The 22,146-nt window shown below is 36.6% G+C and overlaps 3 protein-coding genes across 3 annotated transcripts; 1 reads left to right on the top strand and 2 right to left on the bottom strand.

Moving 5' to 3' along the window:
* Positions 1–4,214: 4,214 nt before the first annotated feature.
* Positions 4,215–5,116, bottom strand: LOC129952968 (uncharacterized). Its single transcript, XM_056065957.1, has 3 exons — positions 4,958–5,116; positions 4,702–4,872; positions 4,215–4,637 (listed from the first exon to the last, which is right to left on the bottom strand). The coding sequence occupies exons 1-3, from the start codon at positions 4,994–4,996 to the stop codon at positions 4,380–4,382; spliced, it is 468 nt and encodes a 155-aa protein (XP_055921932.1). The 5' UTR covers positions 4,997–5,116; the 3' UTR covers positions 4,215–4,379.
* Positions 5,117–13,896: 8,780 nt separating this feature from the next.
* LOC129952966 (haloacid dehalogenase-like hydrolase domain-containing protein 2) lies at positions 13,897–15,084 on the top strand. The gene is made up of 4 exons (XM_056065955.1): positions 13,897–14,119; positions 14,182–14,475; positions 14,528–14,747; positions 14,806–15,084. The coding sequence occupies exons 1-4, from the start codon at positions 13,902–13,904 to the stop codon at positions 14,974–14,976; spliced, it is 903 nt and encodes a 300-aa protein (XP_055921930.1). The 5' UTR covers positions 13,897–13,901; the 3' UTR covers positions 14,977–15,084.
* Positions 14,972–18,483, bottom strand: LOC129952959 (alanine--tRNA ligase, cytoplasmic). Its single transcript, XM_056065944.1, has 3 exons — positions 18,320–18,483; positions 17,053–18,051; positions 14,972–16,994 (listed from the first exon to the last, which is right to left on the bottom strand). Exons 2-3 carry the CDS (start codon positions 18,048–18,050, stop codon positions 15,086–15,088), a joined length of 2,907 nt encoding a protein of 968 aa, XP_055921919.1. The 5' UTR covers position 18,051; positions 18,320–18,483; the 3' UTR covers positions 14,972–15,085.
* Positions 18,484–22,146: the final 3,663 nt, after the last annotated feature.

The raw sequence follows: 22,146 nt of genomic DNA, 5'->3' as shown, positions 1-22,146 counted from the left end.
TTAAAAAAGGAGCATATGATTAAATGAAAGCTCATATGTAAACTGAAGAGCATTCCTAAGTATTACGGTTGAATTGTTGTAATGGAGAAATGCAAATGGCTATTTAACATGAGCATTGTTTATGAAAATAGCGATAAAATATTGAATGGCATACGATCTTAAAAAAGTCTCAGTAAGATAATGATCATATATCATTTTTAAAGCCCTCTTTTCGAATCTATTCAAGACACTCAAGTACATTACTTGGGCACCGACCCAAATATGAGAATTTAACTTAAGTTTCGAATGAATAAAAGCTTTGTAATTTAGCCAGATATAACCTAATAACTTATCAACATCTTTCGAGATGTCGACTATGTGATCCCCTTACAAAATATAGAACGATTAATTATTATTTTATTCAACAAGATAGAAAGATGAAGTACCCATGTTGAAATGTAATGCCAGAGGTCTTGGCTTCGATCCCTACCTGTGCCATATCAAATTTTTTTTCACGGGTATTGCCTCTGGCGAAGAATTGATAAATTCTCCAAGAGTAATTCTTGTCATGCAAAGTGCTTTTTCAAAGTAACCATTTGGATTCGGCTTAAAACTGTAAGCCCCCTCAATCCCTGACAATAGTACTCGCTCACAGTAATGTTGAGAGTTGTAAGTCGTTACGCCCTAGTTGCGCCACAAATTTCTTTATTTAGAAAGATGAAAACATTTTCAATTAACTATCGGTCACCGAAAATATGCCAGACAGAAAATATGTAATTATTTTAGCAGGAAATGTTAAAAATGGACCTAGACAGGAATTGAAAAAAAAACATTACTTACTTATTAACGTTTTCGTGTACGATTTCTGGAGATATAATTCAGCTCTCTCCAACTCGTGCGGTATCCTATTCGATTGGTCATCACCAAGTATGCGTCCAAGCCGGTCCAATTAACTGCCCCTCCTGTGTAAGCGGGTTCAAACCTACCCCAAACCATATAGTGTGCCAAAGCAGTAGTTTGTGATCCAATGGAGGAGCAACAAAATTTATCCATAGAACTTTTGTAAGGTACCTATCGAGTAAATTTTATTCAAAACATGAAAAGAAAAAAACACGAGAGAAATTTCATTCTTGCCTTTTAGACCCAGATCCGGCAGCAAATTTTGGGAGTGGGGAGTTAACCAAAATTCCCTGATTACAAAAGTGTGTGTCCAAGACGTTTTACTTTCAGCCTTTCAATCTTTTATCATTTTTCAATTATATTTTTGAACCTAAAACCCTCATAACTTTTTTCCTATAATATATAACCATAACAATGATATAACGAAATATCATTGACCACTAAACCCATCTTTTTCAATTCCGTCGTTGATCTTCCAATTATGTCAATATCATCTGCGTATCCGAGTAATTGGATGGACCTTTGGAAGATTGTGTCTCTAGTGTTGACGGTTGAAGAAGTCGTATGACAGTGCATCGCCTTGTCTAAAACCTTTTTTGACATCAAATGCATCGGTGAGGTCTTTTCTGACCTTGATAGAGCAGGGTGCATTCCCCATCGTCATTCTGCACAAACGGATAAGTTTGACAGGGATACCAAAACTAGACATTTCTCGGTAGAGCTCTTCCCTATAGATGCTGTTATACGCGGCTTTAAAATCGATAAAGAGATGGTGGGTATCGATTTGAAGCTCCTGGGTTTTTTCCAAGATCTGCCGTAGTGTGAATATTTGGTCGATAGTGGAATTTCCTGGTCTGAAGCCACACTGTTGTTGACGAATGGCTTCAGACGTTCACATCATACGGCAGAGAGGATCTTATTCGCAATGTTAAGGAGACTGATGCCTCTGTAGTTGGCGCAGTTTAGAGGGTCTCCTTTCTTATGTATCGGGCACACTATGCTGAGATTCCACTCATCGGGTATGCTTTCTTCCGACCATATTTTGCAGATGAGTTGGTGCATGCTCCGCAATTCCTGAAAAGTGGCGAAACATTTTCTGGGCCGATGAGAGCAAGGTGGTTCTCTATGGTGGTAAAGGATCTTGGCAGTTTGTGAGAAGACCCCCGAACATAGAATATAACCCAAATACACCACAAAAACAATTAAGCATGGGGGATCCAGTATAATGGTTTGGGGATGCATCTCCTATTATGGAGTCGGCCAAACATACTGGATCAAAAGCATTATGAATCAGCACTCTTACGTTCATATCTTTCAAAACACAATGCTGTCATAAGCCGCTGAAATGGGTCCTCCAGCAGGATAATGACACAAAGCATACCAGCAGAGCAGTCAGGCAATGGTTCCAAGATAATAGGATTGAGGTCATGGAGTGGCTGGCACAGTCTCCTGACCTCAATCCCATCGAGAATCTATGGCAAATATTATAAAAGAAAAACCAAAAAATAACAGAGAGTTATGGAGCGTTGCTGAGCAGGCTTGGCAATCAATAACACCATCAAGGTGTCAGGGACTTGTGGAGTCAATGAAACGTCAATGTAAAGCCCTTTTTATGTTTTATTTAAACTAATTTTTCATGCACTTGTATTTTGTTGCTCGCAGCTGTACATACTTTATAATATTTAATTTTTAATACAATTAACTATTATTTACATACTGTTGTTAACTGTGCCTATGTTTTTTTTATATTAGAGGGGAATAGGACTTAAAAAAACTGTTTGAAATCTTTATTTTTCTTACAAACTAGTCTTTAAAAACTAACTAATAGAAGGTATCCTGGTATATGATCTCTAACCTTTCGCAAAACATATAAGCACGATCGATAATTGTTTCCAATCATCTAGCTTACCTTCTCGACCGATTAGAAACCATATATCATAACGTTATGATAAAAAGGACTACGCATCTGCAACGACCTAGTCAAGCCACCAATATATTTCGCGATTATAACGATCGAAATTTTGTTCATCTCTTTGAGGTATGCTTACGCAGTATCTTAGGTTCGTATTTCCACTTACTAATTCAGAAGGTTCATATAGTATTCTTTTATCTGCAGCTCTTCTTGTCATGTGGTATATTATCGGTACGTACATTGAGTCGGACAAATAACATCAAGAAACAAGAAAACCTCGGGAGGTATAAATCCACTTTTGAAATATTCGTGGTTAAAATAGAATAACCCAGAAACAAGATCGTTCTCAACAACGTTTGCCGACCTCTCAAAATGATAACTAACATGCAATGACATTGTCAATTCTGAACACAATGGAAGCATCCAATAGTTTCTTGTTCGAATCGTAATGCCGAAATGCCAATTAATACAAAAGTCACATACCTATCATCAAATTGAATGAAAACTCAAAATTGTATTACAAAATTGATTTTTTAGTCAAAATCATTCATCATCAGCTTCAGTCTTCGCTTTGATTTTCTTTCACAAAGTTTTAAATGGTTTTTGGGACCGCAATTTCGTTAAACCATTTCAGTTTTAATATGTTATCCTCCATTGTTCAGACACATTGAATTGGGAAAAGCTTTATGCCTGTATTTATTCATGCATTGTTCCAAATTTGGTATACCTACATATAAAGTTGTACCGATTTATTTGTTGCAATAAAACGCTTCTACTTTGCGGCTATAAACTACCTACAAACCCAGAAGACAAAATGTTTCAGCATGTATGTAGTTTACTTTACAAAAATATTAAAAACTCTTAACTAACTTTTAATGTTTTTTTTTAAATTAGCCCCGCAAGTTCGTTTACAAGTTTTGTAAAACATTCATTTACTTTATGGGCGATTTTTTAATATAATGTGCAAATAAATTCTTGATGTTTTGGTGTATCATGCTTTTAATTATATCATCGGGATTTTAAGTTTTTTTAAGTTGAAAAATGCAGAAGCTTAAAATATGTCTGGCAAGCAGAAGGCTGAATGTAAAATGTCTTGGAGACATATTTCTTATAATCAGGGACTTTGTTCTTATTTTTTGATTACAATATGTCAAAGCAAAAAATTATGAGGGTTTTATTAAAAAATTATAAAAATGAGGTTTGCAAGCAGAAGGCTGCACCCAAAATGTCTTGGACATACATGTTTGAAGCGATAAGTGAGGATTCCTTCTTCTTCATACTCTGGGACTCAAAATTCATAGACTGGTAGAGATATAATACCAACAATATCAAACAATTCCATATACATAAGCAATTACTTCTAAGGTCATTTTAAAATTTGAAGGCAAATAATAATTTTATATATTTTTTGGTATTAATAAAAACTAACTAGGTATATAATTTCATAATATGCTGGTACATATAAATAAGATGTAAGCTTCAAAATAACCTTAGAATTAAATAACAATTCATTGTTTATAATAATAAATCAAACAAAACAAAAATAAACAATTTGAAAAAGATAATATATACAATTAGTTGTCATTCACTAAAAATCTGCTGGAATCTTAACATTGATACAACGACCGAAGCGAGAAACCAAATTCTGTTTGTCGGTTTTAAGCTGTCCCTTATAACCAAAAAAGTTCCTTTTTGGAGGTGAGGCCTTCAGTTTTTTGGGTCTGCATTCTTTTTCCTTTTTCCCAACATCCAAGCTTATAGTTTCATTTTGATTTTCATCTTTTATTGAAGGAATTATTGGTATAACATCTACCAATCCTCGATGGGCATGTTTCATGTGATTTTGCTAAATAGATGTTTATAAATGGGAAGTTGATATTATTATGTTGTACTCAATTTATGGTCTTTACCATTTGATCTAGATTTTGAGTGTATAAACCGCACACAATACAGAATGGTTTCAAATGCATCTTGGAATGGGTAAATATGCTGAGCCTTGTGTTGAGTACTTCATTGCATTGCGTGCAATGGTATTTTGGACCTCGTGGTTCATAGATATTCATAGTTCGGCGAAAGAAGTTCTTTTTGGGATTTAAAATATAAACATAATTCATAATAAAGTTCTCAGGAACGTCTTTCAATAAATTGAACAAAATTTTAATTTACCTTCTGCCAGATCACAATTTCTTTTTGGTCTTCAGTCATTTTTAAATAACAAATTTGTATTATTTTTTCGTAAAAATATTGTTTCAGGTGAACTTTAAAATCATTAAATGAAGAAATTGAATTGTTTACTTATTTAAAAAAGTAGCGGTAAATAATTGACAATTGACATTTCATTTTCAAGTAGCAGCGCAGAATTAAATATACAGCGGCTGTTTACAGACGAATTGAACCATGTTCGTTGGCCTTAAAGGGTGTTTAAAATTTAAGGGCCGATGTTGATTTTAAATAAAACAAAACACAAAACAAAACTTAGGAAATGATTATCTTTCTATTTTATTATAATATCGGTATTGTTCAATAGCCTGGACCTTGGCGGCATACTTCCATCCGATGGTCCATAATATAATTAATATGCTATGCCGTTAATATGCCGAATTATCTCATTCTTTAACTCTTGAATTGTTACTAGGTGTGTGGCATGTGGCAAAGTCCTGTCGAAACCACTCACTAACTGAATTTGTCTCTAAATTTGACTAAATTTGTCTCTCTCTTGCACTTAGAAACAATTATTCAACGATTTAGTTGAATGTCCGGGCAGTTACCTTTAATTCCTTGTGACACAAACTAAGAAATTAGTTCGAGGTGATCGTCTAAAAATTGCCCGCATGGGCAACTGAATGGTTTCTGCATGCGCGTGGACTCTCATATAAGTCTATAGTGTTCAGTTTAGAAACCAAACAGTTTCGAAACTAAAAGTTTCGTGTGTGCGCCTAGTCTTATAGTCCACATCCATATCTTACATTTCGGGCCATAAAATTATCGTTATCATTTCAAGATAGCTATCAGTATTCTCAGTTACTGCCTGACAGTCCTAATTTTGTGTAAAATACGTCCTGATGATGTCGCAAGTATATAAACCGCACCAAACAGACATTCCTTTTGGATGCATTGGTTTTTCGACAGTAACTTTTGGATTATGATTCGTCCAAATGTGGCAATTCTGCTTATTGACGAATCCACTTAGGTGAAAATGTGCCTCATCACTGAAGATGATTTTCTATAAATTTTTATCATCTACTGTTTTCATTTCTTGCCACTATTCTGACTATTGACGACGTTTGAAATGGTGAAGAGGCTTTAGTTCTTGAGTCAATTGCAATGTAAATCCAAGTCTTAATAAATAGTGTTGATCAACAACAGGCGTGAGAGGTGCAATTGTTGGGCACGACGAAAAGTTGAGATGGACGGCACTTTGTTTCTACCATTTTAAGACGATTAATTTAATCCAAAAATCACGAAGTGCACAATATGCATTTTGATTTGAGCGTCCGTTTTCATAATAAGCCTGAATAAATTTAAGGCGTTGCTCGATGGTGCATCTTTTGATGGTTCGAATTGAGTTAGTGTGAAATTGAGAAATGCAGAACAAAACTTCACTTTTAGGTGTGATTCATATTCAACATCGGCCCTTAAAATTTAAACAACTTTTGTAATAGATTCGTTCGGTAACAAATCTAAATGACAAATATTTACAGCCTTTTTTAAACTTGAATGTCGTAATGTCGATCTAATAGAAAACCTATGAAGGAATTTTGACACATTTTGCAACTAATGATAAAAGTGTAACAACCATTCGTATACTAGATAATATGGACTGCTAAACGATTTATATTCCCATAAATAATCATCCTTAAAAGTGATTCCACTTCTTTAGCTATCCTTGCCCTCTTGTAGATTTGGTGGAAAAATTATAATTTTTGCTTTGCCTCAACACTTTTTTTTAAAGGAAACTTCGGACATCTTATTTTATAAAGTTTGACAAAATAGAATCAATAGATAAATCAAGTTCAAAAGTTTCTTCATATTATGGGTGACCATACACGACAGAGTACCAAATGAACACGAGCCGATAAAAAATGAACAGTGTGTGAGGAAACGGAGATAGCTCAGTTTGGCTATATTGATCCATTTGGTTTTTCAACAAAAGAAAGTTGAACAAAATATAAAGATTTTTTTCATCATCTCTAGCATCTTTCATTAGAAATAAACGTAATTTTCTTTTGAAAATTCTGAAACTTCAAAACAAAACAAAAGCATGAATTGATGCAACTGAAAATCATAATCGATAAAGAAATATTTGGTAAAAGGTAACTCGTTATAAAAATTCAACGAAAAGGATAAATATTTTCTGCAGATTCGTTTGAGGACTTTATGGGAACGTGAAATGTTGGCAAACAATGATGAGTTTTTTAACAACATTTTAGAACGAGTAGACAAAAATAGTCATTTTAATAAATATGTTACCGGAAATGTATTTAATCCGTCGATATATATAATTATATATACAATGTCAAAAATCGCCAGGAAATGTGTGAATTCATTTTTTGCTATACACATTGCATAGAAATTCTATACATTTCCTGTATATAAATCCTTGGTTTTATACTTCTCCTCTTTTTATCGGAAATGTATATATAAAGTAGTACCCGTGGCATGATGGTTAGTGCGTTGGACTGTCATGCAAGGGGTCTTGGGTTCAATCCCGTCCTGTGCCACCTTAAATTTAAAAAAAAAATAATTTTCGCGAGTACTGCCTCTTGCGAGGAATTGACCAATCCTTCTAAAGTAATTCTTGTCATGAAAAAGTGCTTTCTCAAACTAGAATTTGAATTTTCGGCCTAAATTTGTAGGTCCCTTCCATTCCTGACAACAGTACTCGCACACAGGAATGGTTGAGAGTCGTAAGTCACTAGGCTCTGGTTCACAACGGACTGTTGCGCCACCCCATTTGATTTTTGTATATAAAGGAAAGGAAATGCATCAAATAACAACATTGGAACGAAATGTATGAAATAAATATATGATTTCACTTTTTATTTTCTCCTCCTTTACATACATCACGAACCACTGTCTATATGGACAAAACACATGTACATAATTATGCGAATTACCTTTCCTACCAAAGGAAAAATTTAACGGTTTTTTCATAGGTTCAAGATCGATCTAAACGGACGCCCGACGCACGAAATGAGTTTTGACACTCACATTCAAGAAAAAAGTAAACTTATTTTTCTTGTTTAAGAACCTTGAGGCAATATACTTTACTACCACATATCTGGAGTCACTATAAAAACATAACACGTAAGGATATTGAAACATATATTCATATTTGAGCCATGTCAACAAAAGCAGAAAGGGTTTAAAAAGGGTATCGTAGCTAAGCCTATTAAAACATCTGAGTTCAACTGTGGATGCCAAGTATATTTAATTGATTTCCAAACGCAACCCGCGATGGTGAGTACAAATATATACTTGTTTATCAAGACCATCTTATAAAATCTATGGTACTAAGACCACTAAAATCTAAACGAACTGAAAAGGTGGCGTATATAATATTAAACATATTGACTTAATAATTTACATTGGAGTGAGGGTTTAAGGTTTGTTCAACTAGTGAAAAGCAGGTCTTTTCACGCTAGCATCAAGCAAACTCCTTATGAAGCCCTTTTTGGATGTAAAATTAAGGTAAGTCTACAGTTACCAAATGATTTCACGCAAAACATCGGAACTGAAGAAGATTTAAAGAAAATCATTGAAAACCATCAACAGAATGGCGAAGAAGATCCCAAAGCATCAAAGGCTAAACTTAATGTAAATATGATAGAACGTTTCCCAGTATATATTGATATCTCTAAAATTTAAAATACATAAATATGAACATATACTTATTTTACATTGTAATTATTTAAAATACACTAAAAAATCAAGGTTTATTTAAATTCAAATTTCTGGAATTGCAGACAAACATTCAAAACATCAAAGTTAAATAATTAACAACCATCAGCTGTTTTGTTTACATTTAATTGAGAGCTGAAAGTTTCGGAAGGTTTGTTTGTTTAGTTCATCTTTGACTTACTACGAGCTTTCGACATGTTTTAAATAAAACTTGCTGTTTACGAAAACTTGTTTCTTACGAAATTTGTTTGATATAACTTGTATTTTCGATGTAGGTTTTTTGGTGTGAAAAGCGTTATAGTTGTCACAAGCTCAATTGATTATTCTGTAAAAATTAAGCTCAGGTTTAAGCTGAAGTTTGGATTAAAAACGTGAACTAAATATTAGATCGAGCTGCGTGTTATCCTTAAGTAAGATATTAAGCTGACCTAAAGCTGGTCTTGCTTAACTTTAAAGAATAACGTCATTTTTTCGTACAGATTTGAGTGTGTAGAACAGTGTTATTATTATTATTATTCCAAGCTTTATTATTATAATTTTATAATTACCATTTGATTGAATATATTTACATTACATTTAAACAAGTATGTGTACGTAAAATTAATTAAATTACAAGAAACAAATAATTCAATGAAGGTTTAAAACTAAAAAACTGCCTCCAAGCGTTCGTCATTCGCTGCTCATATCCTTTTTTTCTTTGTATTTGAATGAGATAATCTGAACAAGGTATGTGTAGTCTTCAACGTATTCCAATATATTGGGCCTTACTAATAATCAAATTTAGTGTTAAGGTTAAAAGAAAATCTCCAGACTTTAGAAAATTCACATACCAATAACGAATCTAATATCCAGTTTAGGCGTTAGCAAAACGTCAAAATTTAATACACGGAAATCCATGTTTAAAGTCGAGCATTAAAAAAAATTGTTGCCTAAGTGCTGTTTTATGGTACGTAAATTTGTATTTATATCTCAAGTTATCTGGTTGATTTCCATTGGTAAAGGTATATTTGAGGCTGCGAATGCAAAGTGGTGTATCCCACTTTTTGTAATTGGGTTTGAACCGACTAAAAGAAGCACATAAGCTTTGAAAATAGTAAAGTTATATTTTTTTTTGCAAAAATTAGATATTCAAGAATATAAAACTGTTTAAAATAATGTATTTCCCTAAGACAAAAATATGAGAGACAAAATAAGCCAATTTTTCTAAATAAGGTTATGCCACTTTCAGATTTTTGTTCTAAAGCCTAGTACGCAGATCACGCTAAATTATAGCTTTTATACAAAATTATCTCAAAAAGAATTTTGTATGGGAGCTAAAATTTAGCACGATCTGCGTTCTAGGCTTAAAGTAAAAATGAAGTACTTAATTTAGAAGCACTTTATTTATTAGGGGTATTCACGATTCGATGCAATTAATGTAGTATCATTGCAAAAGTGTAACGTTGAAACATTTTCTTCCAAACTGACAACGACAACAGACAAATTTTATACTCCATCTTGCGAATCGAAAAGAAGCTCTCGGGACAGTTAAAAGGAGAAGTTACCCATGTTGTATACTCTTTTTTTCATTCCTACTGAAACTGAACAAAAAGCAACGAAACGCAATTATAAACGCATCATTTGACTTAATTGTATTCGCTTATTTTCGTATTTTGGGGCTTTACACAGCAGTATGTAATTTATATATTTCAAATGATCGAATATGATACTAAAAAAGGGCTATGGAGAGATTATGTAATGTTTGCTTACATATTTAGTGAGTTATAGTATTACGTTCGTTGATTTTACTTTAAATACGTGGCTAATTTGTTGATTAAGTTTTATATATTTAAGAAATATATTTCCTTGTGAAAAAGATGGTGTTATAAATTAAAATTTAATCTAAAAATCACTCCGACACTTCAAATCAATTGTTTTTGAAGTGTTTTTGAAGTTTTTTTTTGTTCTGTATTTTGTGCCTGTGGTTCTGAAATTTGGAAAAAACAGTCGTGACGTATGAGACAACTACCGGTATCACTTTGGTACGATCCTTTGCCCAGGTATCGTAACGAGACCAGAACAATGAGCTCAGGGGAAAGTGTTCCTCCACAGTTTGATCGGGAGGCTAAATCGTCGCTCACAGCTTCGATGATGAATCTGGCATTTTGTTTAGTGAATCTGTAGATACGATAAAGACTTGAAAATAATTTGAAATAATAAGAAGGGAACTAATAAACCAAAACCCACCTGTAGTGACCAAAGAATTCATTTTCATCATATTTCGTAAATGGATCTATCCTTTCTTTATACATTTTCACTTTACGAGATGAAAAAGTTTCTGCGATTATTTCAAAATCTAGAAACAGACCTTAGTCAATTGAACTCATTTTTCAAAACTTATATTTTTGCTTTTGCATAATAACAAAAAATTGATCTTTGATAGTTTAAGCAATTTTTGTTCTTATTTGTAGTAGATTTTGTAATAGATTCAAGGAAAATCTTGAGACTAGTTAGTGAGATAATTAAATTGTTTATTGGTGCCAATTTATTTAAACTCAGCACTTTGTTTTAACCTTCCAGTTAACTAATAGTCGACATTAGCGTTTGATTATTAGTAAGGCCCATTGTTATTAACACTAACTGGATCATAAGCACCATTTGTCATAATTTTAGTTTTCTGTTGATTTGTTGACAACCCAATATTTCCGCATTCCGAGCACAGTTCGTTCAGCATCGTTTAAAGTTCTTCACTGCTGTTTGCGATAATTATAATGTCATCGGCAAATTGGAGGTTTGAGAGACATTTGCCATTTATCTTCAATCCTTTGTCTTCCCAGTCTAGCTTTCTAAATACTCCTTCTAAGGCTGCGGAAAAGAATGCTAGTGAAATTGGATCTCCTTGCCTTACACCTCGGGATATTTTAAAATCTGGTCCGATGCATTCCGTTTTTTTTGTGGGATGTGCTCCTGTCATACATTTTCTTTAGGATTCGAACTATTTTTTCGTCTACATCTTGATTGAGAAGCGCCTTCCAAATAAATCTCTGCTCTACTGTGTCAAACGCTTTTGCAAAATCGATGAAGACAAAGTATTTGATTAACGGTTTGTCAATGATCTATTGTTGAAAAACCTGATCTAAAACCGGCTTGTTCAAAAGGTTGATTTAAATAAGGAGTGGTTTTCATTCTCTCAAATAAAAACTTCGCAAAAACCTTGTATATCGATGATATTATGCTTATCGGGCGATAATTGTTGATATCGTCCCTGTTCCCTTTTTTATGTATGAGAATTATTTCCGATTTCGTCCATTGGTCTGGGACTTCCTTGGTGACCAAAACCTGATTGAAAATAGTAGTCAACCAATTGGCCAGTGAAAAGTTGCCGAACTTTAGGTATTCAGCTAATATCCCATCGTTTCTTTTGCTTTTTTCATTATTTAAACTATTTATTGCTCGCTCTATTTCACTTTTAAGAAATGGTGGAAAATCTTCTTCCTAGTTTTGTCGCTCTAGAAATATAATCATCAGTGTCTACTATGCGTGTTTTGTATAGATGAATGTAGAAGTTTGTAGCTATTTGGTTGATATTCTTCCTTTCGTGAATTCTTTTATCATTATCCGCCATTGCTGTTATCCACTCTTTATAATCTTGGATAGCGTTCTTTGCCTTTTTTATTGATCTCGTTTCTTCGATTACTGTCTTTAAGAGGTTGTCATTGAATTTTTGGATGTCTTCTTAACAACGTTTTTTGATGTTCTTCCGTATATTTTTCATATCTTGTTTTTCTTGGGCATTCAGATTGGTCTTTTTTCGAATACTATCACGAAGTGCTATCATATTTAGAGTTTCACTCGATAGTTTTTGCGGTTTTTGAGAAACAGCAGTGAGAATATACCTGTCTGCAGATTATTTTATAGTTTTTTCCATTTTGTTATATGCTATTTGAGTAGGTTCATTTAACCTTGATATAATGTTATATCGTTGTTGAAGATCAGCATTATAACTTTTGATGATATCTGTACTTATCGATTTTGTTAATACTTTTCTTGTAGTTTTATGAAGTTGTCTAGTTTTATGGTTGATTAACAACTCCGCGCGTACTATCCGATGATCTGATTCGAATTGAAAGTTATTAAGTACGGACACATCTTTAAAGATTTATCTTTTATTGCAAAGAATAAAATCTATTTGGTTTTTGTACTTTTGGCCTGGTGAATTCCAGGTCCATTGATTTTGCGGTTTCTTTTTAAATAACGAGTTTCCAACTATAAGTTTTTGTTGCCAAATGTATTGGATAAGACGACTACCTCTTTCATTTCGATTACCGTAGCCATTCTCCCATAATGGTTTCTTCGCCATTTTTATTTAAACCTAATTAAGCATTGAACAGCGTTAGCCCACCTTTAATGTCAAGAACTGGTTAAGCACAAAACAATTCTTATTTCAGTGTTTTGTAGCCAAATAAATATGTATAATAAAAGTATATATAGGGTCCACCAAATAACTTTTTTTTTTGAAAATGCTATAAAAACATCGAGTGTAGCTTCGGCTGTGTTGCACGTAGCACTATTCTGTTGAAACCAAATGTTGCCAATATTCTCTTCCTCCTTTTGTGAACAAAAATTCGCTTAACATGGCCCGATAACGATCGCCATTAAATGCAAACGCCACACACTTTGCTCATTTTCGAATGAAAATGGCCCAATTATACCTCTGGCCAAAATTCGCACCAATGGCAATGGTGACTCGTTTAGGATGCATCGACTTTTCAATATATGTGTTTAGGGTGCATCGACTTTTCAATATATGTGTGCGGGTTTTTTAGTGCCCCGCACGAAACAATTTTACTTGTTTACTTACCCTCCAAGATCAAAATGATTTTCAACTGAAAAAATGATTTAGCTTGGCAAAATTGGCACCTTCTCTAAGCGTTGTTTCCACTTTGTTTAAGCGTATGCTTAACCATATTCGTTCTGCGGAAAGATAAAACTAATTATCTGTTAAATCAAACATGAGCTTAGTGTTACTATTCAAGAAATAAGCACTTCTTAAAAAAAAAAAGTTAGATGACGGACCCTATACAAGCAAATTAGATTTTTAGAAAAATATATTTTCTTCGTTAAGTCCAACATACCCTGTATTGCAGTAATATTTATAAACACTTGTATATTGGCTTCACTTCAAAAACACAATTGTCATAATTCATAAGCTGTCATTTCTTATGTTGTCATGTTAAGTTTGGCAAGGTCATTTTCATTTCAAGCATCAGCTGCTGGAACTGGAACTTCTTATCCAAGGCAACTAAATCTTCTTATTTCATTTCGAAGATTCTACATTGCAAGACAGAGAATTATCAATATGGGCATTAAAGCTGCTCTTATCGATCTAAGTGGTACAATGCACGTAGAAGACGATCCGACCCCCGATGCCGTCGAAGCGTTAAAAAGGTATTGCTTACTTAACAAATAGTTAAGAGATTAATTGCTCAACTAAGTTTCCAAATTTAAAGACTCCGAAAGACCGGAATCCACATAAAATTCGTTACCAATACTACCAAAGAATCTGGTGAAACCCTTTACAATCGTTTGACCAAAATGGGTTTCGAATTAGAGAAGGCAGAAATCTACAGTTCCCTAAGTGCCACAGCAAACTACGTGAAGACAAAGAATCTCAATCCTTTCTATCTGGTCAGTGCGGATGCAAGGAAAGACTTCCCTCCAGAAACAAGTGACAATTACGACGCTGTGGTTGTGGGACTGGCACCGAATGAATTTCACTATGAAAATATGAACAAGGCATTTAGGTAAGTTCCATATGTTTTGAGAAACAGAGATAAGATTTTATCATCACTTTAGGATTTTGATGGACAACAAAGACAGCCAACTAGTTGCAGTTCACCAAGGGAAGTATTACAAACGCGGTGACGGTTTAGCACTCGGTCCTGGGTGCTTCGTCAAAGGCCTCGAATATGCAGCTTCCGTCAATGCGGTCCTCATTGGCAAACCAAATCGGTACTTCTTCGAGAGTGCAATACCGGAGGGAGTCAAGGCCGAAGAATGTGTTATGATTGGTGATGTAAGATTACCTTAAGTCTTTGTATCTCGAACAGATTCTTCGTTAGTTTCTCATGTAGGATCCAAATGACGATTGCAAAGGTTCCCTCGCCGTTGGAATGAAGAGCATCCTCGTAAAAACTGGAAAATACCTGCCCCATGTCGTGGTAGATCCCCCACCGACGCTATTAGCAGATAACTTCGCCCAAGCCGTACAATGGCTTGAAGAAAATCAGAACGCTCAGGTTTAAATAGTTATAAAAGAAAAGCCTTAACGAATTTTATTCAATGTAAAAGCTGTGTATTGTGTATAATTTTTGAGAAAAATAAAATGCAGAAGGTAAATATTTTGATAAGAATTTAAGCGCTCAACTTAGTCTGTGCGAATTCCGATGCTAGCTTAAGTACCTCGTCGACTTTCTCGTAGTTGGGTCCAGATGCTTGAGCAGATTCAGCCTTGCCACCTCCTTTGCCTCCTAGAACTGCTGAGATATGTTGAACCCATTCGTTTGCCTTGAGACCCTTTTCGACAGCAGCCTTTGGCACCGACGTTAAGCAGAAAATCTTTTTTGCGTCAGCATCCACTGAAACAAACATAGCCGAACTTTCTGGGCTTAAGGCACGTACTTGTTTGAGGGCAGCATCGAGAGCTTTAGTGTTGTTAAATGCTTCCAACTGCTGGACAATCACTGGAGCATTCAAATTGGCCTGGCAAATTTCTTTGGCCTTTTCGACAACAGTGACTGCAACGGCAGCCTTGACGGCGCGTTCTTTGTCATCGAGGGTCTTTTTCAAGTTTTTCAAGACATTTCTCATCTCGTCCTTCTTGACGTGCGGAATGAGGGCCTGTGAGATGGTCTCGGTAAGTTCTACAATCCTCTTCACGTGATCCTTGGAACTCTTGCCCTCTTTGTCGGCATCAATGATCGTCTTTAAGGAGTTGATTTCGTTTTCAAAGCTTTCAGTCTTTTTGAGTGCTTTTACGGCTTCGGGTCCAGTAAGCGCTACGATGCGGCGAATTCCCTTAGCGATGGCTTCTTCACTGCTGATAACAAAGTCCACAATATGGCCGGATCGACGCAAGTGGGTGCCGCCGCAGAACTCCACAGATGTCTTTTCACCAGCGTCACCTTCTGGATTGGCCTCCAGATCTTCAACAGGAACTCCGAACGAAATAACTCTCACTGGATCCGGATAGACTTCATCGAATACAGAACGAAGTCCACGAATCGACTTGGCGACACTTAAACTAGATTCCTTTGCATAGATGGGCACATTTTTGTAGACCATATCACGAGTCAGTTGCTCCGTCTTAGCAACCTGTTCTATGGTCATGGCTGCCTTGGTATTGAAATCGAATCTTAACTTCTCGGGCACAACAAGAGAACCCTTCTGTTCGGTGTCTTTGCCCAGCACTTGCAACAGGCAATGATTCAAAGCATGAGTGGCTGAATGATTCTTCATGGTCAGACTTCTCCGGGCCACATCAATTTGAAGATTCAAACTGTCTCCAACTTTGAGTGTTCCCTCTACCACTCCAATGTGCAGGATGTACCCACCACGATTGTACACCCGATCGACCAAGAACTCGTTCTCCTCTTCGTCGACCTTGACCATGACACCTTGATCAAATATCTGTCCGCCACTTTCGGCATAGAAATTCGTCTTGTCCAATACGAGGCCACATTTCTGTCCCGATGTAACTTCGTTGACAAATTGATTCTCATATCGGATAGCGACGATTTTGCCGTTGCAATGCCTGAATTCGTATTCAGCTTCTCGTTCATCCGACTTGGCGGAATATTGGTATTTGAATGAGTCGTTTGTAGGTGCTATGGCTTTGCCTTGCAGCTCCGAGATTCCATGCACATCAATGTTGATTTCGTCGTTTTTACTCGACCCCTTGCCTTGCGAAAGAATGTAGGAATTTTGCTTGGCGGCCTCATAACCTTCCATGTCTATTTCCATGTTCTTCTCTTCGGCCATTAGTTGGGTTAGATCGACAGGGAAACCGTAGGTGTCGTATAGACGCCAAGCAACATCGCCAGGAATGATTTTGGCATCACCAAGTTTGGTTATGGTGCGATTCAAAAGGTTTCGACCGCGTGATAGTGTTTTCAAGAACTGCTGTTCCTCCTCGTTGATGATGTCGATGATGTGCTGTGGATCTTTCTTCAGCTCAGGGAATGCATCGCCCAACAGTTCCACAACAGTGTTAACAAGAGTTGCAAAGAATCCTGGCTTTGCATTGAGTTTTTCAGTTGCGTACCTAAAAAGGACACGTTTTTAAATTATCAAAAGTTGTTAGTAGTTTATTTTGTACTCACCGAACGGCACGTCTTAAAATTCTTCTCAGGACATAACCTCTTCCAGTGTTATCGGGCATACCTCCATCGGCTAGAGCAATGGTAATGGTTCGAGCGTGATCAGCTAAGACTCGGTAAGCCATATCAATGCCATCGGAATCGTCAGCTCCAACACGTCCCTGATAATCGGGAGCGCCGGTTCCCTTCTGAATTGCTTCGAAGAGAGGAATGAACAGATCCGTGTCGTAGTTGGATCGCTTGTCTTGAATCACCGACACCAGACGCTCAAATCCCATTCCACAATCGATATGCTTCTTGGGCAACGGTTTGAGACTGCTGTCGGGCTCACGATTGTACTGAATGAACACCAAATTCCAGATCTCCAAGACATCTGGGTCGTCCATGTTGACGAGTTCTGGGACACTCCTACCACCGATACGGTCGTAGTGCAATTCAGAGCACGGTCCACATGGTCCGGTTTCTCCCATTTCCCAGAAGTTGTCTTTCATACTTCCGGGCAAAACATGCTCTGGCTTCAAGCCCAAATCAATCCAAATCTGACGACATTCGTTGTCAGGAGCGAGGCCAGACTTTTCATCACCACCAAAGTAGGTAACGTACAATCGATCAGCCGGCAAGTTCAAACGTTCCGTCAGGAATTCCCATGCCCAGGTGCAGATTTCCTTTTTAAAGTAATCTCCAAAGGACCAGTTACCCAACATTTCGAAGAATGTATGATGGTAGACATCTTTGCCGACGTCGTCGAGATCGTTGTGCTTTCCACCGGCACGAATACACTTTTGGGTATTGGTCGTACGAACCCATTTGGCCATTTCGCTGTTCGGATCGACCGTACCCAGGAAAATCGGTTTATACTGATTCATACCGGCATTGGCGAACAGGAGCGTTGGATCATCTAGAGGAATAGTACTGGACGAGTGGACATAAGTGTGTTCCTTCTCCTTGAAGAAATCCAAGAAGAATGATCGGATTTCCTTGGCTGTGAGTGATGTCTTCATGCTTAAGTTTAAATAGAAAACGAAAAGAAAACAAATCAATGACACGCTAACAGACTCGATGTACGTGAGGAGGTTATCTAAGTTGTCGGGTGACTTCGACCTAATGGTTAAGACGCAAGAGATTAAGCCAAGTCGACAGATTTATTCCTCCTGCTTTTGATTTTTTCTTTTTTGTTCTCTTGTGCATCGAAGCCACGTCGAGTTTACTTTCACCAATCGCCAATCGAGAAACGAACAAAGTTCTTAAAATTATATAACTCAAAACTTACTTATTGATTTTCTTTTAATTTTACAAAAATTCACAAATGATTATTTTTGTTAATTTTGAAATTTTTCACAGTCTAGGACTTGAAAACAAACACGTTTTTTATCAAAGTGCAAGAGCCACAGTCCCTCAGTCAAGAAGAGAGCGGTGAACATAAAGTGATGACAAATTTTGAATCGGAATTTTGAAATAGTAAAATCGGAATTCGGAATGACAGGAGGAAGAGATAGAAAAAAAACATTTTTTTATTTTTGATTGACACTTCATTAAGAGTGATGCCAAGTTCTCATAATAGTAAACCGTGTTCACATAAGACACTTTTTCGAAGTGAAATTTTGACATATTATCATAATAAAGTAGTTAAGTTATTTCGAATATAAGACCATGGTACTCTGATATAGAGAAGTGACTATTTCTCGTATTATTGAAATTAAGGAAAGATCACCAACGCAACTAAACATCTATCTATGTACTAAAATTTGATGTCTCGTGAGATAACTCAAAATTTAATATAACGGGTTATTCATTTTTCATTTTCAAAAGTATATGGTTAGATTTGGACATCTATCAAACTAAGTTGTTAAACCAATTTTGTTTAGTTGAAAATCTAACATTAACGAAAATGGATCGCACAATGAATACTAATTGTTAAAATCTACTACAAAAATGGCGATTCTGCCACATCCACATATCGTGCTTTAACAGTAGATTACGGTTTCCAGAATCGTTCAACTACGGAATCAATTGGTAAAATTGTGAAGAAATTTGAAGAGACTGGATTGGTTATGGATATTTTAAGGCCCGTTCATCATCGTTTTGCTCGTACACTGAAAATATTGCTGTTGTAAGTAAAAATGCTCGTTGCTGCTTCAAAACGGGAAGAGACTTGAACGAAACATTCGAAACATCCCGAGGACTTCGACAAGGTGATTCGCTGTCATGTAGCTGCTTCAATATTGTTCTTGAAAGAGTGGCGCGTAACACCAATGACAATACAAGTGGCTTCATATTACAAAAAATCACACAATACCTTGGATATGCAGATGACATCGACATCATGGGAAAAACCAAACGAGCAGTGACGGGTGTCTTCTCTAATATTGAGTCTGAGGCGAAGAAAATGGGTCTTGACATTAACGAGGACAAAACGAAGTATTTACTGTCGTCAAATAGAGTCGATTCACACTGTAGACTTGGCCAAAACTTGACAAATGAAAGGCGTAACTTCGAGGTGGAAAACGAATTTGTTTATCTGGGCACTGTTAATTCTGTAAATGATATCAGTGAGGAGATCGAACGTAGAATTTCCCTTGCCAATGCTGTTTCTTTGGCCTAAGCAAGCAGTTGAGGAATTGCGCTCCATTGAGAAGTACCAAAGAGACACTGTACAAAACCTGATTAACGTTTAAGATGGCTAAGGCATGTCGAGCGAATGAACATGAAAACTCCAGCCCGTAAGGTATTCAACGCCAACCCTGAGGTAAAAAGAAGCAGAGGCAAGCTTCATCTCTGGTGGAGATAGATTTCGACTTGGTATTCGAAACTGAAGGCAGCAAGCTAAAAATCGAGTAAGCTGGCGAAAGTTATTACTTGAGGCCCAGGATCACAATGCGCTGTAGCGCAAACTAAAGTAAGTAAGTAAAAGTGTTACCAAAGACCCGAATATGTCGATTCGTCATCGTTCTTAGGAATTGTGACTGTCTTACTGCACATTATGCTGTATTTTGTTATGGATTTACACCTACATCCATAGACAAAATTGTCTTATTTGGGGTTTCACATTATGCTGTTTTTTTTTTTTGGATTTACACCTACATCCATAGACAAAATTGTCTTATTTGGGGTTCTGAGAATCCTAGAGTAATTGAAGAGATGCCATTCAAAAATCAAATGGGGTGGCGCAACAGTCCGTTGTGAACCAGGGCCTAGTGACTTACAACTCTCAACCATTCCTGTGTGCGAGAACTGTTGTCAGGAATGGAAGGGACCTACAATTTAAGGCCGAATCCGAACGAATAATTTGAGAAAGCACTTTTTCATGACAAGAATTACTCTTGAAGGATTTGTCAATTCCTCGCAAGAGGCAGTACCCGAGAAAATTTTTTTTTTTTTAAATTAAGGTGGCACAGGCAGGGATTGAACCCAAGACCCCTTGCATGACAGTCCAACGCACTAACCATCATGCTACGGGTACTACGAAGAGATGCCATTACATCCACAAAAAGTCACGGTTTGGTACGCTCTTTGGAACGGAGGTGTGATTGGACCTATAATTTCTTAGTGAAATATTTTAGACTTTTGCAATCACAGCCAGAAATAGTTAATGTCAATCGAAATAAATTTTCAGGAGCCTTTAAGATACAGGGAACCGGATCAAAAACAAATGAATGTTACTTCAAAAGTTAAAGTCTTAAATGTTTGTAATTAATATCAGAAGGTATTGATTTAAATGCCATTTCAAGTTTTAAAAATAACGTCGGACAAATGGTGTCCATCTTGTTCCTAACAGGTGGCAAGTCGGTACAAGAAGTTTCGGTGGACGCGCAGTCTTGTTCAATTGACGCAACTTCAGACGTTATTACTTCCTTCAAGGCTTCCAAAGTGGGGAGTTTCGACTCATAAACGCGTGTTTTAGGTATCCCCAAAGGAAAAAGTCACACGTCGTCAAGTCAGGGGACCTCGGGGGCCATGGCACGTCCCCAGAGCGTGACACAAGGCGGTTGGGGAACATCTCACGCAAGAGGGCGATTGTGGGTCTGGAAGTGTGAGGGGGCCCCATCTTGCTGAAACCAAACATCTACTTGGTTGACAATTCGTCTTCTTCTGCGTAATTGGGGTCTCAAAAAGTTATTTATCATGTCCATGTAGCAGATAGAATTGACGGTGACGGTGTTTCCTTCTTCTTGAAATTTTCTTGACATTGCACACCACACTGTTACTTTAGGGCTATGCAGTGGTCGTTCATGGAGGCGTTGAGGGTTCTGAGGGGCATAATAGCGGCAGTTCTGTCGAATTACAGAACCATTGAGGGAGTGCGCCTCATCGCTCATGAGCAGCAACATATCATCATTCACTTCAAACAACGAGAGCCTCTTCAATGCGAATGAAGAACGCTGTGCGTAATCAGTAGGTTGCAAATTCTGAACGATTGCCAACTTGTTCGCATGAAACTTTAAATTATGCTTGATAATTTCACTTACTGAAGAGTATAAATATGCAGTGATTGATCTCGCTTGCGCACGGAACAGCCAGGGCTCTGGAGAACAGCTACCCTCACTCGGTCAACTTTTTGTTCAGTTGAGCTGTCCGTACGGGGCCAGGTGGTTTCTTTTTCATTACATTGCCCGTACTCCGAAAAGAAGTTACCTTTCCCATAATTGTGTTTCTTGAAGGAACAGCACCATGACGTCCAATGTTGAATCTTTTTTTTTTTTTTTTTTTTTATAATTAGCAAACACTAAAAGGGTTTTTTATACCTTTAATATGCCAAAGACACAGTGTGAGCATTAGGAAAAGAGGGAAGGGTTGGATAGGAGGTGTCGGTGTACATTGGTTTTAAATTTCTGAACATTGCAATGACAGGGAAAGATAGAGCGTGGCAAGGCGTTCCACATTCGCGTAGTACGGCTAAAAAAAGAATCTCTGTACTTCATAGTACGTCCGAAGTTGGGCTCAAGGGTAAACTGATGGGCATTCCTAGAAGCGCGGGTATTACGGTTAAATTGTTTAAGGGGAGGAATGCAACTGGCTATTTCACTAGAGCATAGTCCGTTAAAATAACGGTAAAAAAGGGTGAGGCAAGAAACCTTGCGTCGATGTTCGAGTGATGTA

The sequence above is a fragment of the Eupeodes corollae genome, chromosome 3 (assembly GCF_945859685.1).
Source record: "Eupeodes corollae chromosome 3, idEupCoro1.1, whole genome shotgun sequence".
Classification (NCBI taxonomy): domain Eukaryota; kingdom Metazoa; phylum Arthropoda; class Insecta; order Diptera; family Syrphidae; genus Eupeodes; species Eupeodes corollae.
The sequence above is the reverse complement of the archived record's forward strand: the minus strand, read 5'-3'. Positions and strand labels throughout refer to the sequence as shown.